We start from the raw sequence: 15,172 nt of genomic DNA, 5'->3' as shown, positions 1-15,172 counted from the left end.
GCATGGTTATGGTATTACTTGATTTAGAACATGTGTACTAGGGATTAGAGATGTCCGATAATATAGGACGGCCGATATTATCTCCCGATAAATGCTTTAAAATGTAATATCAGAAATTATCGGTTTCAAAAAGTAAAATTTTTGACTTTTTAAAATGCCGCTGTACGGAGTGTTACACGGACGTAGGGAGAAGTACAGAGCGCCAATAAACCTTAAAGGCACTGCCTTTGCGTGCCGGCCCAATCACATAATATCTACGGCTTTACACACACACAGGTGAATGCAATCCATACTTGGTCAATAGCCATACAGGTCACACTGAGGGTGGCCGTATAAACAACTTTAACACTGTTACAAATATGCGCCACACTGTGAACCCACATCAAACAAGAATGACAAACACATTTCGGGAGTCCACAGTTTCCAAAAACAGTTTGAAATGTGGAGTCATCAGACCACAGAACACTTTGCATCAGCCCATCTTAGATGAGCTCGGGCTCGGCAAAGCCGGCTGTGTTTCTGGGTGTTGTTGATGAATGGCTTTCGCTTTGCATAGTAGAGTTTTAACTAGCACTTACAGATGTGGCAACAAACCGTAGTTACTGACAGTGGTTTTCTGAAGCCTATGTGGTGATATCCTTTACACACTGATGTCGCTTTTTGATGCAGTACCGCCTGATGGATTGAAGGTCCGTAATATAATCGCTTACGTGCAGTGATTTCTCCAGATTCCCTGAACCTTTTGATGATATTACGGACCGTAGATGGTGAAATCCCTAAATTCCTTGCAATGGCTCATTGAGAAATGTTGTTCTTAAACTGTTGGACAATTTGCTCACCCATTTGTTCACAAAGTGGTGACCCTCGCCCCATCCTTGTTTGTGAATGACTGAGCATTTCATGGAAGCTGCTTTTATACCCAATCATGGTACCTACCTTTTCCCAATTAACCTGTTCACCTGTGGGATGTTCCAAATAAGTGTTTGATGAGCCTTCCTCAACTTTCTCAGTCTTTTTTGCCACTTGTGCCAGGTTTTTTGAAACATGTTGCAGGCATCAAATTCCAAATGAGCTAATATTTTCAAAAAATAACAATGTTTTCCAGTTCGAACGTTAAATATCTTGTCTTTGCAGTCTATTCAATTGAATATAGGTTGAAAAGGATTTACAAATCATTTTATTTATGATTTACACAACGTGCCAACTTCACTGGTTTTTGGTTTTGTATATTTAGAGCGTAGACGTGTGTTCGCTTAGCTTCACAACCAGTTGCAAATTGCTGCTAGTGAATGTTTCATGCTTTGGTTGCAGAAACACTCTCCTGCCCTAAGGAGGCTGTGTGAGGCTCTGGGACATTTCTATCTAAACGTCTGCTTTCCAAAAGACAATGCTGCCTTCTACGCTTTGGTACGAAAGCAGGAGATAGAGAGGAGTTCCGTGTGTGTGCTGCTTCTCAAATCCACCGTCAGCAGGTAACATTTATCAACATTTAGGACCCAAGCTAGCAGTGCATGGCTCGAAGGTGAATTACTTTGTTGCCATGTTTAAGCTCTGTGGTGGAGGACTGCCAGGAGGCGTTTGTGAAAAATCCAGATGGCCATCCTTTAATGCTGTACCTCAAGACTCAAGAAGACGCTGACCTGTCTGGCCCGACGAGGACACTTCTGGAGAGGCTCAATGCTGCAGACACCGCTGCTAAGATTAAGGTGCCGTGTATTTTCAATTTGTAAAAAAAAAAACAGCACAACTTCTGATTGTCACTTCAATCTGTCAGAAGGTAGCCATTTATCACAAAAACATAGCTTTTTCTTTTTTTTTTTCCTTTTTTTGGGGGGGGAAATGCATCCAGGTTACATTAGAGTACATCAGTATTGAAAGAAGTAGGAAGAAACATAACAATCTTGTACACCTATGTTCAATATACAATAGGACTGTATTCAACTATTTTCATATTAAAATCTAATTTGTTAGATTTTTCCTATAGTCAACATAATTTTTTTGACGGAGCTAAATAAAGAGATTTAATTTGCGCCATATTACACCTCGAATAAAAAGGGGAACCCTCAGAATGTATCAGGGACTTTTTCGTCCTTAGAGGTAAATTGTCGCTCTATTTTTGGCCAAAATTCTGGTTGTATTACTCAGAATTAGAGATGTCCGATAATGGCTTTTTTGCCGATATCCGATATTCCGATATTGTCCAACTCTTAATTACCGATTCCGATATCAACCGATACCGATATATACAGTCGTGGAATAAACACATTATTATGCCTAATTTTGTTGTGATGCCCCGCTGGATGCATTAAACAATGTAACAAAGTTTCCAAAAATAAATCAACTCAAGTTATGGGGAAAAAAATGCCAACATGGCACTGCCATATTTATTATTGAAGTCACAAAGTGCATTATTTTTTTTTAACATGCCTCGAAACAGCAGCTTGGAATTTGGGACATGCTCCCTGAGAGAGCATGAGGAGGTTGAAGTGGGCGGAGTTGGGGGGGTAGGAGGTTCCGGGGGGTATATTGTAGCGTCCCGGAAGAGTTAGTGCTGCAAGGGGTTCTGGGTATTTGTTCTGTTGTGTTTATGTTGTGTTACGGTGCGGATGTTCTCCCGAAATGTGTTTGTCATTCTTGTTTGGTGTGGGTTCACAGTGTGGCGCATATTTTTAACAGTGTTAAAGTTGTTTATACGGCCACCCTCAGTGTGACCTGTATGGCTGTTGACCAAGTATGCCTAGCATTCACTTGTGTGTGTGTGAAAAGCCGTAGATATTATGTGACTGGGCCGGCACGCAAAGGCAGTGCCTTTAAGGTTTATTGGCCCTCTGTACTTCTCCCTACGCCCGTGTACACAGTGGCGTCATAAATTTTACTTTCTGAAACCGATACCAATAATTTTGAAGCCGATACCGATAATTTCCGATTTATCGGCCGATAATATCGGCAGTCCGATATTATCGGACATCTCTACTCAGAATGGAATGCTTTTTCTTTATAGGGTTTTTTCATGGTTATTTTGATATTTTAATTTAAACAACTTTCCTATATCAACAACACCCAGTGGAATAATTTTAGCCCAATAGAGTTGTTAAAGAGCAATAAAGTCCAAAGGGAATTTACTGCTAACAAGTAGCATCATTTGAAAAGTCACCCGCTAGAGAATGAAGAGTGCTTGAAACTCTGCATGTCAACATCTCCGTTCAGTGCCACACCAACAAAATGCCCAAGCAACCATTTCCACATCAACACCGTATGAAAAAAATAGTCAACAACAGAAGGAGATAACGTCCGCAGGAACCTACCACATAGTGAAAGACATACACTATTTAATATTCTATTATGCAGCTAATTTTTATTTGACACTTAGTGAAATATCTTGTATGACATCATGCAAAAAAGTGCACTTTATTTGTTTTGAACTATTGTAGTGGCGTTCTGTACAAAAAGTGCACTTTAATTTAGTGTTGTTTTGATATGTCATCTTAGTGACACCATGCACAAAAGTGCACTAATAGCTTGTTTTAAAATGTCTCTGACAATCTTGCACTTTCTGTTTTGAAATGACATGAATGTTTGTGCCACTGCTTAATAACTGTTTAATAAATACAGCTTTGCTAAATTGACTTAGTTGTGATTTCCCTCTCTGCGTGAAAGTTCAAAAGTAGCATATATTAATGCAGTATGAAGAAGAATGTTTTAATGTAGACACATCGAATCATCATACTGCTGTGATTATATGCATCAAGTGTTCATTCAAGGCTAAGGCAAAATATGGAGATATATATCTTGTATCGTGACATGGCCTAAAAATATCGAGAAATTTAAAAAAGGCCATATCGCCCAGCCCTAGTGAGTAGTCATTTATTCAATTTCTTTAGTTATACTAGAGGTGTTCCTCAAGGTTCCATTTTAGATCCTGTTCTTTTCATTATTTGGCATGTGCAACTGGTGTTCCGCGAGTTCAATTAAAAAAAAAAACTTGTGTGTCTTTAAAAAAAACAGCAGAGCGCTCCTTTAACTCTGACAAAACAAATAGACCAAAATCAGGACGCTGGTACACCGGAATATATAAAAAAAAGTGAAGGGAGAGGTACGGTCCTCCGGTCCTTAGGGATCTGAGCCGAGGATGCTGAGTGGCTTGTGCAGCCCTTTGAGACACTTGTGGTTTAAGGGCTGTATAAATAAACTTTGATTGACTGATTGATTTCTGGAAATGTGGCCCCCAAAACAATTCAGTTAAATATCCCTGACATAAAGTTACTGACCTGGAAGTGTTGTTTTTTTTATAGTCTGCCCTCTGCTGGTTGTTCCATACAAAGCAGCACTTATGTTGAACATCTGCACAGGTGCTGGATCACAGCGGTTCTGCAGAGGACGGGGCTGCCCTCATTTCTGCTCAACTGGAGAAAGTCATCAAGCAGGTACTTCCTATTCACCCAGGTGTACTTAAGACTTAGTTTACTTTTTTTGGTCCTTATCTTACCCTTTCCTTTAAGGAGTTACTCGGTCTCGAAGGAGCAGACGTGGACCCAAAGGACTCTGGGCTTGACGACGGCCGTGAGGAAGACTCGGGCGATGTCCTGTGGGACCTGCATGATGAGCAGGAGCAGATGGAGTCCTACCACCAGGCTTGCAGCAGCACCGCCTCTCAGATGGGATTCCAGAAGGTGAGATTCACCTTCGAAGGCTTCTGGATCGTGGTGGTCTTCTTGATTGTCACTGTCTTCAGTATGTGGAGCGTCTCAACGACATGATTGCCGCCCCTCCTCCGACGCCCCCTCTGCTGGTGTCAGGTGGGCCAGGCTCTGGAAAGTCCCTCCTGCTCGCCAAATGGTCAGAATTTCTCAAGTCCATCCCTTTTCCCCTCAGAGCAGAGCATGAACTCACTCAATGTGCGGCTTGTCCTCTGCAGGATCGAACTGCAGCAGAAGCAGACCCCCAACACCTTGTTCCTGTACCATTTTGTTGGACACCCCTTCTCCTCCAGCTCAGAGCCTGTCCTTATCATCAAGCGCCTCACGGTCAAAGTGAGACAGCCTCGTACTTTTAATCACTGCCTCTTAACTTTAGGAATTGTATGTTGTCTCATTACCAGCTACTCCAACACTTCTGGTCCATTTTGGGCTTGTCCATGGAGCCCGGCAAGATCTTGGAGGAGTTCCCACGCTGGCTGGAGAGGCTGTCGGCACGTCACCACGGCAACATCATCATCATTATTGACTCTATTGACCAAATACAGGTAAAGGCCCGTCAAGTCATGCCAACATAAATCATCTTATGGCTCACTTTTACTAACGTTTGTCTTTTTTTGTTCGAGTAGCAAGCAGAAAGACACATGAAGTGGCTGCTTGACCCGCTGCCCGTCAATGTCAGAGTGGTTGTGTCTGTCAACGTGGAGACATGTCCTCAAGCCTGGAGGTCAGTCACAAGTTGTAAACATCACGCAAAAAACAGAGCTCTGGTGAGTGAATCATGAGACCCCGTGTAGGGGTGCAAATATTAACCGGTTTTACTACTACCCATTATTTTGGTACTGGTACCAAAATGTATTTCAATACTTTTCTAAATAAATTATTATAAATTATTGGCTTTTTTTTAACAAAAGATCTTACTGTACATTAAACATATGTTTCTTATTGGAAGTTTGTCCTTAAATAAAATAGTGAACATACTAGACAACTTGTCTTTTAGTAGTAAGTAAACAAACAAAGGCTTCTAATTAATCTGCTGACATATGCAATAACATATTGTATCATTTTCCATTCTATTATTTTGTCAAAATTATGAAGGACAAGCTGTAAAAATGAATTATTAATCTACTTGTTCATTTACTGTTAATACCTGCTTACTTTCTCTTTCAACATGTTCTATCTACACTTCTGTTAAAATGTAATAATCACTTATTCTTCCGTTGTTTGATACTTTACATTAGGTTTGGATGATACCACAAATTTGGGCATCGATCCGATACCAAGGAGTTACAGGGTCATGCATTGGTCATATTCAAAGTCCTCATGTGTCCAGGGACGTATTTCTTGAGTTTATAAACATAATATAAATGTTTTAAAGACCAAAGAAGATTTTGTAATGCTAAAATATATCCATGTAATCATAGTAGTATCGACTAGATACGCTCTTGTACTTGGTATCATTACAGTGGATGTCAGGTGTAGATCCACCAAAGGCGTTTGTTTTTATTGTGACGCCAGTGAGCTACGGTGTGTAGTGAAGCATGTTTAGCTATTCCTCGTCCTGCAGGGATGATACTTGTAAGAATCGTACTTTATTTGTCGCCGTGGAGGCGAGGATTAGTGATTTAGAAGTAGCTAAAACACTGCAGACTGCGGCTGGACTTTAGCCGCTAGCTAGCTATCCATGTTTTAAAGCACCTCTTCCTGAGGGCATTTCAGTGTTATAGCTTCCCCTTTATCGTTAGTTTTTAAGCCAAAACGCGTCCGTTCTCCCTTTTCTGTCTACACACTGTGTCTGCTTGTAAGTACTCCGTGATTGTGCGCTGCCAAACATGCTCCTCTGTTCGTAAATGAGCAATGTCATGACGTGACGACGACAGGGGGGTGGGGGACCAGTACTTTTTAGAGGCGGTATAGTACCGAATATGATTCATTAGTATTGCGGTACTATACTAATACCAGTATACCGTACAACCCTATTACCCATAATTAAAAACGTCACTGTTATTTAATGGCAAATGGCAAAAATGTGTAATTTAGTCATCATCACACGCTACAAACGGACATTATGCTGGTATGTTATTTTCAGTTACACCAATGGTGCACGGGCCTATACGCACCTACCAAGAGACACGCTAGTATGCCACATTAGCTTAAAAATGGCAGCAGGACAAAGCAGCAAATTTTTCCCGCCCAAAAAAAGTTGGCAGTGTTTGTAAATTTACTAAACAGTGACCATTAAAGGCAATTTTGTAAAACCTGCCAAAAGAAAGTTGCAGCTAAAGGGTCTAACACAGCCAATATGTTGCAGCATTTGCGGGATCAAAGTAAAGATACGACATAACTGAGCTAAATGTTGTTAGTGGCAAGTTACTTCATGAAAAATTGCGTTGGTAAAGAGCTGTCACTTACAACCAGTAGCTTAGCGTGGAATCAGTTCAGTGTAAACAAACAGCAACAGGTACTTCCATCAGTTAGTGACCATTTAACGTTAGAAATTGCTTCTTCCTGTCTGTGTTGAAGAAATTATAGGCCTTGTAAGTTAATATAGCAAGTGTAAAACACTAACATAACATCAGGAGTGTCAGGTTGAAACACTGATGACATCTATTAAACAGACAAAGAAGCAAGGAATTAAACAGAGACAGAATTTAGCTCAATTGAGGAGAAACGTCTGGGCTGTACTCTTGCACAGTCTCCCACCACGCTCTGACGAAAGATTTTATGCCTCTTTTATTTGGACTTTCCCTGATTACATGGCAACAGCTGTTTCTAAAGGAAGGGGGTCGTAAACAGCCGCTGCTTTTGGTCACAAAACAGTTCAAAGAAAAGGTGCCTGGAGGGGGTCAGGTCCTGCTTCCTCTCTGCTTTGTAGATCTTGGTCAAGACAAAATCTTCCTGTTGATTAGACTTAGACTTAGACTTCCTTTTTATTGTCATTCAAATTTGAACTTTACAGTACAGATAAGAACGAAATTTCGTTACATTAGCTCATGGTAGTGCAGGATAAAAAATCAATAAGGTGCATATATAAATAAATAAATAGGTTACTGTACAGATAAATATATTGCACTTTTTCATATGCATCCACGTTTATGGATGTATGTTATATTGTCTTTTTTATTCCAGCGAGTTAAATTTACGTTACAATTAGATTACAATACATCAAAGAAATCGACACCTTCATGTCGCTTCCCATCCTACACAGCGGAGTTTTACAACCCTTTTAAATTGGTAAGATCAAAGACAGCTTTTGTCTGCTCGCTGGGAACTCATCGAAACACAAAGTTTTGTGATAACTTAGATACAATTATTCTGACAAGGAGCTTGTAGAATAACCACACTATACCATTTGATCTAATAATAATTATTATTAATACAGCATAAAATTAATAAATAGGCATGGCAGACAGTTGATGACACTTGAGTTTATTACTGACGTGAGCAACATTTTCCCCAACAAAGTTAATTTTAGTCTTGTATTAAAAAGACTATTGTTAATACTGATTTTTGTTTCTTATGTATTATTTTGTACTGATATTGTAACGTTATTATTTGATTACTGTTAATACCGACACTGATAAGTAACACATCAAAATCTCTTAAGAAATGTCTGTGGGATTTTATACTTTTTTTGTGTGAAATCAACCAATGCATCATAATGGTGATTATTGCTCCAACTACAATCATACAGTCAATCTATAATCGTTGCACCCCTACCCCGTCTCCAGACTGTGGCCCACTCTCCACCTGGATCCACTGAGTGTCACGGAGGTCAGGAATGTGGTGACTGCAGAGTGCCAAAGCATGGATCTCCAACTGTCCAAGGATCAGGTGGGGGTTCAGCTCGACAGGAGTCCATTTTAAAAGCGTAGGAACATATTTATTTTGAATGTTTTCGTTTTGTAGGAGAAGAAGCTGGAGAAGCATTGCCGTTCTGCATCGACTTGCAACGCTCTATACGTCACACTGTTAGCAAGGATAATCACCAGGTATAAATATCATATAACAATGGATTACATTTTATATAGAGCCTTTCTTATGGAACTGTTATTGTAGCAAAATTATTTGCAAACATTAATCTCAATCTGGGGGCGTGTAATCCAATTTGCGTGCGTGTGTACTAATTTGTGTGTCTGTATATCAGTCTGAGTGTGTGTATTCAGATCTGCGTTTGTGTGTTCTAAGTTGTCTGTCTGTCCCTAATCGGAAATAACCCTCTCAAATGTGACTTTTGCGACACTTTTTTCTTTAAAAATATCTATATATTGTATTGGTTTTGAAAATTAAATATAAACCCCGTTTCCATATGAGTTGGGAAATTGTGTTAGATGTAAATATAAACGGAATACAATGATTTGCAAATCCTTTTCAACCCATATTCAATTGAATGCACTACAAAGACAACATATTTGATGTTCAAACTCCATCCATCCCATCCATTTTCTACCGCTTATTCCCTTTGGGGTCGCGGGGGGCGCTGGAGCCTATCTCAGCTACAATCGGGCGGAAGGCGGGGTACACCCTGGACAAGTCGCCACCTCATCGCAGGGCCAACACAGATAGACAGACAACATTCACACTCACATCCACACACTAGGGCCAATTTAGTGTTGCCAATCAACTTATCCCCAGGTGCATGTCTTTGGAAGTGGGAGGAAGCCGGAGTACCCGGAGGGAACCCACGCAGTCACGGGGAGGACATGCAAACTCCACACAGAAAGATCCCAAGACTACTCAGGACCTTCGTATTGTGAGGCAGATGCACTAACCCCTCTGCCACCGTGAAACTCATAAACTTTATTTTTTTTTGCAAATAATAATTAACTTAGAATTTCATGGCTGCAACACGTGCCAAAGTAGTTGGGAAAGGGCATGTTCACCACTGTTTTACATCACCTTTTCTTTTAACAACACTCAATAAATGATTGGGAACTGAGGAAACTAATTGTTGAAGCTTTGAAAGTGGAATTATTTCCCATTCTTGTTTTATGTAGAGCTTCAGTCGTTCAACAGTCCGGGGTCTCCGCTGTTGTATTTTACGCTTCATAATGCGCCACACATTTTCGATGGGAGACAGGTCTGGACTGCAGGCGAGCCAGAAAAGTACCCGCACTCTTTTTTTACGAAGCCACGCTGTTGTAACACGTGCTGAATGTGGCTTGGCATTGTCTTGCTGAAATAAGCAGGGGCGTCCATGAAAAAGACGGCGCTTAGATGGCAACATATGTTGCTCCAAAACCTGTATGTACCTTTCAGCATTAATGGTGCCTTCACAGATGTGTAAGTTACCCATGTCTTGGGCACTAATGCACCCCCATACCATCACAGATGCTGGCTTTTGAACTTTGCGTCGATAACAGTCTGGATGGTTCGCCTCCCCTTTGGTCCGGATGACACGATGTCGGATATTTCCAAAAACAATTTGAAATGTGGACTCGTCAGACCACAGAACACTTTTCCACTTTGCATGAGTCCATCTTAGATGATCTCGGGCCCAGAAAAGCCGGTGGCGTTTCTGGATGTTGTTGATAAATGGCTTTCACTTTGCATAGTTAACTTTACTTACAGATGTAGCGATGAACTGTATTTAGTGACAGTGGTTTTCTGAAGTGTTCCTGGGCCCATGTGGTGATATCCTTAAGAGATTGATGTCGGTTTTTGATACAGTGCCGTCTGAGGGATCGAGGGTCACGGTCATTCAATGTTGGTTTCCGGCCATGCCGCTTACGTGGAGTGATTTCTCCAGATTCTCTGAACCTTTTGATGATATTATGGACCGTAGATGTTGAAATCCCTAAATTTCTTGCTGTTGCACTTTGAGAAACGTTGTTCTTAAACCGTTTGACTATTTGCTCACGCAGTGGTGGACAAAGGGGTGTACCTCGCCCCATCCTTGCTTGTGAAAGACTGAGCATTTTTTGGGAAGCTGTTATTATACCCAATCATGGCACCCACCTGTTCCCAATTAGCCTGCACACCTGTGGGATGTTCCAAATAAGTGTTTGATGAGCATTCCTCAACTTTATCAGTATTTATTGCCACCTTTCCCAACTTCTTTGTCACGTGTTGCTGGCATCAAATTCTAAATTAATGATTATTTGCAACAAAAAAAAATGTTTATCAGTTTGATCAAATATGTTGTCTTTGTAGCATATTCAACTGAATATGGGTTGAAAATGATTTGCAAATAATTGTATTCCGTTTATATTTACATCTAACACAATTTCCCAACTCGTTTGGAAACGGGGTTTGTATATCAAAGTAGCCCCAGCATCCTTTGATTTTTCAGTGTGCAACCCTCAGTGGAAAAGGTTTGGACACCCCAGTTTTAAGGTGTGGGAGTGACGTTTACAAAAGTTGCACTTGCACAGATGCAGATACAGCCATCAGAAAAAATAAAAGCAACACTTTTGTATTTTGCTCCCCACTCAATGGTGTAAAACTTTTTCTGTGTACATAACCGCGACCCTAAAAGGGACAAGCGGTAGGAAATGGATGGATGGATAACAGGGCTAGTTTTCTCAAATAGTCTTTCTAAATCTGTGTTTGTGAGCACTTCTCCCTTGCTGACTCAGTTAATCCATAGAAATGTGGATTAGATCAGTGATTTTCAACCACTGTGCCGTGGCACATGTCGTGAGATATTGTCTGGTGTGCCGTGGGAAATTATGCAACTTCACCTAATTGGTCCAAAAAATATTTTCTGCATCAATAATCATAATAATGTGCCGTTGTCTAGTGCCTGTGCTGTGTAGATCTTAGCAGGGTAATCTTGTAATACTCCATATCAGTAGGTGGCAGCAGGTAGTTCATTGCTTTGTAGAAGTCGGAACTCGTCGAGGATGGTTTGTCGTGATCCCAATATGCAGAGCACAGCGGGAGACAGCGTGCAGGTAAAAAGGTATGTAACGCTTAAACCAAAAATTAACAAAAGGCAAGTGCCGCTAGGAAAAGGCACTGAAGCATAGGGATGGCTATGTAAAACAAAGGTAAAATTGAACTGGCTACGAAGTCAACCAAAACAGAATGCTGGACGACAGCAAAAACTTACAGCGTGTGGAGCAAAGACGGCGTCCACAAAGCACATCCGTACATGACATGACAATCAACAATGTCCCCACGAAGAAGGATGGCGTACGCACAACTTAAATAGTCTTGATTGCGAAAACAAAGCAGGTGCGGGCAATTGCACTCAAAGGAAGGCGTGAAGCTGCTACAGGAGAACACCAACAAAACAGGAAGGGTCACCAAAATAACAGCGCAAGACAGGAACTAAAGCACGACACACAGGAAACAACAACAAACTCAAAATAAGGCACGACAACCTGGTGGAGTTTCATTTTTTAACCTTTTCTGCTGGTGGTGTGCCTCTGTATTTTTTTAATGATAAAAATGTGCCTTGGCTCAAAAAAGGTTGAAAAACACTGGATTAGATTATTGCACAGGTGGGCCAAAGGCTGGCCAAAATTGAAAGCTCAATCTAAAATGTGCAGTTTTCCACATTACTCATTACTTTTTCTTACAGTAGCTGGTGCTGGTCGCTGGAGAAGAGCCTTGAGCAGTGCCTCCAGTGTCAGGACACCTTGGCACTCTACCGCCTCGCGCTCAAAATGATTCTGGACAGCTCAGAAAGAGAGCAACTCTTCATGAGAGAGGTAGGACACCCAAACGACAGTACCTTGTTTTACAAAGGACAGTTTTGCCACCCTTAACTGTTTTCTATGTTGTTGTAGATACTCTGCCTTGTGTATTCTAGCCACAATGGAGTGAGTGAATCAGAGCTTCTAGATCTTTTCCCAGAAATGGAATTCGCTGTGCTGTCCTCACTGCTGTACCGTCTGAGCAGACTCTGCATCGTCACCCTGCGCTGTGGCCTTATCAGGTTCCAGCACTTGCAGGTATGTTGAGGGATGGCTAACTTTCACATACAGTACCAATTCCCGGTACTTAGGAATCAATACCGTGTACCAATTCGACGGTACCAATTTTCTGTACTTTTGTGTGTGTTCATGAGGTGTTCATTTGTTTAATAATAAGATTTTAAAAACAAATATTTAACATTTAAAACTTTGAGCAACAGAACCGTTATTATCCGCTATCTTTTCTTACACTGCTGAATCTGACTTGCAAGTAGTATGTAGTAGACTTTGCATGCATTTGCAATTCCAAGACATTAGATGGCAGAAGTGTACAAAAGGGCTGGGAGACATGGTCTCGATTAATATCACAATATTCTTTTTTAAATCAAAGCAGATTGTCCCGTGCAGGATTACTGTTGCGTCCCTACTAGAGATGCGCGGTTTGCGGACACAACCGCGGAGTTCGCGGATAATCCGCGAGTCGGGCGGGTGAAATTTAAAAAAATTCGATTTTAAATAGATTCAGGCGGGTGGCGGTTAAACCAATTCGGAAATATATATATATTAGATGTGTATGTAACCAAACAGGAAATGGGTGTCAGACTATGTGTGGAATTTAACTGGAGGGTTTTACCGTAAGTGTTGGAGGTGCGTGTTGAGAGGAGCGGTGCTGTCAGACAAGGGCGAGGCAGGCAGGGTTTGTACAGGGGCGGAAGCGTGGTCGGGAGGCAGTAGGAGGATCTCTGGTGGCGGTTGTTTAAGTAGTCGTCCCTCTCATCAGTGCCGTGTTGATTGAAGATGGAACGCAGCTGCCTGCAGCAGTGTGAGTGACGCGCGCGCGAGCGCGCTTGGAGGTGCGCTCAGCGCGGCTCCCAGATGATTGCGCACTGGTGTGCGTCTGGGCCGTGACAGCATGGCACGCATTGAATGTCTCTGCTGCATTGGATCAGTCACCTTTCTTTAACAGGCAAAAGCTTTATAACCTCACTAATGCCTTGCATCGTCTATATTAGATATATAACAACGGGCGGGTGCGGGCGGGTGTGGTTTTGATAAAATGTTGGTTCGGGTGGATGGCGGATGGTTGACGACTTTTGTGATGCGGTTGCGGATGAAATAATTGCCTATCCGCGCATCTCTAGTCCCTAGAGTTTACTACTGCAGTATCTTGTAACAGACATGTCCACCATGTTTGATTGAGGTAACATATGCTAACAGCTGACAACTGTCATTTTGTTCATATATATAATTGTGTTTACGAGAGGTGCAACAGTACAGTTAACCTACGCTACGTTCCCTACCTGGTTTTAGAGCCATGGTTTTGCTTCTTTTTTGGTACGTTTTGTGGGGGTAAAGAGAATGTCAAAATGTTTTGTTTTGTTTTTGCTTGTTATAACAAACATTCTGCAGTAGATAAAGTATAAGTAGACTTTTATTTCATGTTGACATTTACTCAACGACACTTTCAAATGTTAAATTATTATTTGCATTCTTTAATTACTTGTATACATGAGTGCTTCTCACCAGTGCTTTTATTTCAAGTTAACATTTACCAAACAACACTTTCAGATGGTAAATTATTATTTTTGATTACTTGTATACATCAGTGCTTCTCACCAGTGCTTTGGCAAACGGCAAGCTGTGAGCCACATTGTGGAGTTTTTCGGACTCAAATCCTGTATCTTATATTGAATGAAAATACATTAAAGTGCGGTTTGAATTTGAGGTACTAGAAAAAATTGTGTACCAACTAGAGATGTCCGATAATGGCTTTTTTGCCGATATCCGATATTGTCCAACTCTTAATTACCGATACCGATATACACAGTCGTGGAATTAACACATTATTATGCTTAATTTTGTTGTGATGCCCCGCTGGATGCATTAAACAATGTAACAAGGTTTTCCAAAATAAATCAACTCAAGTTATGGAAAAAAATGCCTACATGGTACTGCCATATTTGTTATAGAAGTCACAAAGTGCATTATTTTTTTTAACATGCCTCAAAACAGAGCCGCGGGTTGCCGACCCCCGGGCTAGAGTATACAAATGAGTTTTAAGACGGGACTTAAATGCTTCTACTGAGGTAGCGGGTTACCGGGAGGGCATTCCATAGTCCTGGAGCCCGAATAGAAAACGCTCTATAGCCCGCAGACTTTTTTTGGGCTCTGGGAATCACTAATAAGCCGGAGTTCTTTGAACGCAGATTTCTTGCCGGGACATATGGTACAATACAATCGGCAAGATAGGCTGGAGCTAGACCATGTAGTATTTTATACGTAAGTAGTAAAACCTTAAAGTCACATCTTTAGTGCACAGGAAGCCAGATTGATTGATTGATTGATTGATTGATTGACATAAGTCGCTCCTGAGTGTAAGTCGCAACCCCGGCCAAACTATGAAAAAAACTGCGACTTATAGTCCGAAAAATACGGTATGTCCAAACCAGTATTTCACTGTCCAAATACATCTGGATTTGTTTGTGTATGTTGCCAGGTGTGGGAAGCAGTGAGGTTGGAGTTCCTGAGCAGTGGATGCAGCGCCGGTACCTTCAGGGACAAACTGATCCACTACTTTAGCCAGCAACTCAGGTTCCGCGGGGCGTCCGTCTTTCC

The 15,172-nt window shown here is 41.3% G+C and overlaps 1 protein-coding gene across 3 annotated transcripts in view; it reads left to right on the top strand.

The window, feature by feature from the left end:
* nphp3 (nephronophthisis 3) overlaps positions 1 to 15,172 on the top strand; it is a 49,162-nt gene that overhangs the window by 13,233 nt on the left and 20,757 nt on the right. For 2 of the 3 annotated variants that reach the window (XM_061965830.1, XM_061965829.1), the window contains exons 6-18: positions 1,312 to 1,472; positions 1,550 to 1,706; positions 4,350 to 4,424; positions 4,500 to 4,670; positions 4,733 to 4,836; positions 4,916 to 5,030; positions 5,099 to 5,242; positions 5,324 to 5,421; positions 8,426 to 8,528; positions 8,604 to 8,686; positions 12,223 to 12,352; positions 12,431 to 12,595; positions 15,054 to 15,148. In XM_061965830.1, the coding sequence (XP_061821814.1) occupies positions 1,312 to 1,472; positions 1,550 to 1,706; positions 4,350 to 4,424; positions 4,500 to 4,670; positions 4,733 to 4,836; positions 4,916 to 5,030; positions 5,099 to 5,242; positions 5,324 to 5,421; positions 8,426 to 8,528; positions 8,604 to 8,686; positions 12,223 to 12,352; positions 12,431 to 12,595; positions 15,054 to 15,148 (1,601 nt within the window). The remainder of the gene's footprint in view (positions 1 to 1,311; positions 1,473 to 1,549; positions 1,707 to 4,349; positions 4,425 to 4,499; positions 4,671 to 4,732; positions 4,837 to 4,915; positions 5,031 to 5,098; positions 5,243 to 5,323; positions 5,422 to 8,425; positions 8,529 to 8,603; positions 8,687 to 12,222; positions 12,353 to 12,430; positions 12,596 to 15,053; positions 15,149 to 15,172) is intronic. The other variant, XM_061965831.2, reaches the window with a different exon arrangement.

The sequence above is a fragment of the Nerophis lumbriciformis genome, linkage group LG07 (genome assembly GCF_033978685.3).
Source record: "Nerophis lumbriciformis linkage group LG07, RoL_Nlum_v2.1, whole genome shotgun sequence".
In the NCBI taxonomy this organism is placed as follows: Eukaryota; Metazoa; Chordata; class Actinopteri; order Syngnathiformes; family Syngnathidae; genus Nerophis; species Nerophis lumbriciformis.
The sequence above is the reverse complement of the archived record's forward strand: the minus strand, read 5'-3'. Positions and strand labels throughout refer to the sequence as shown.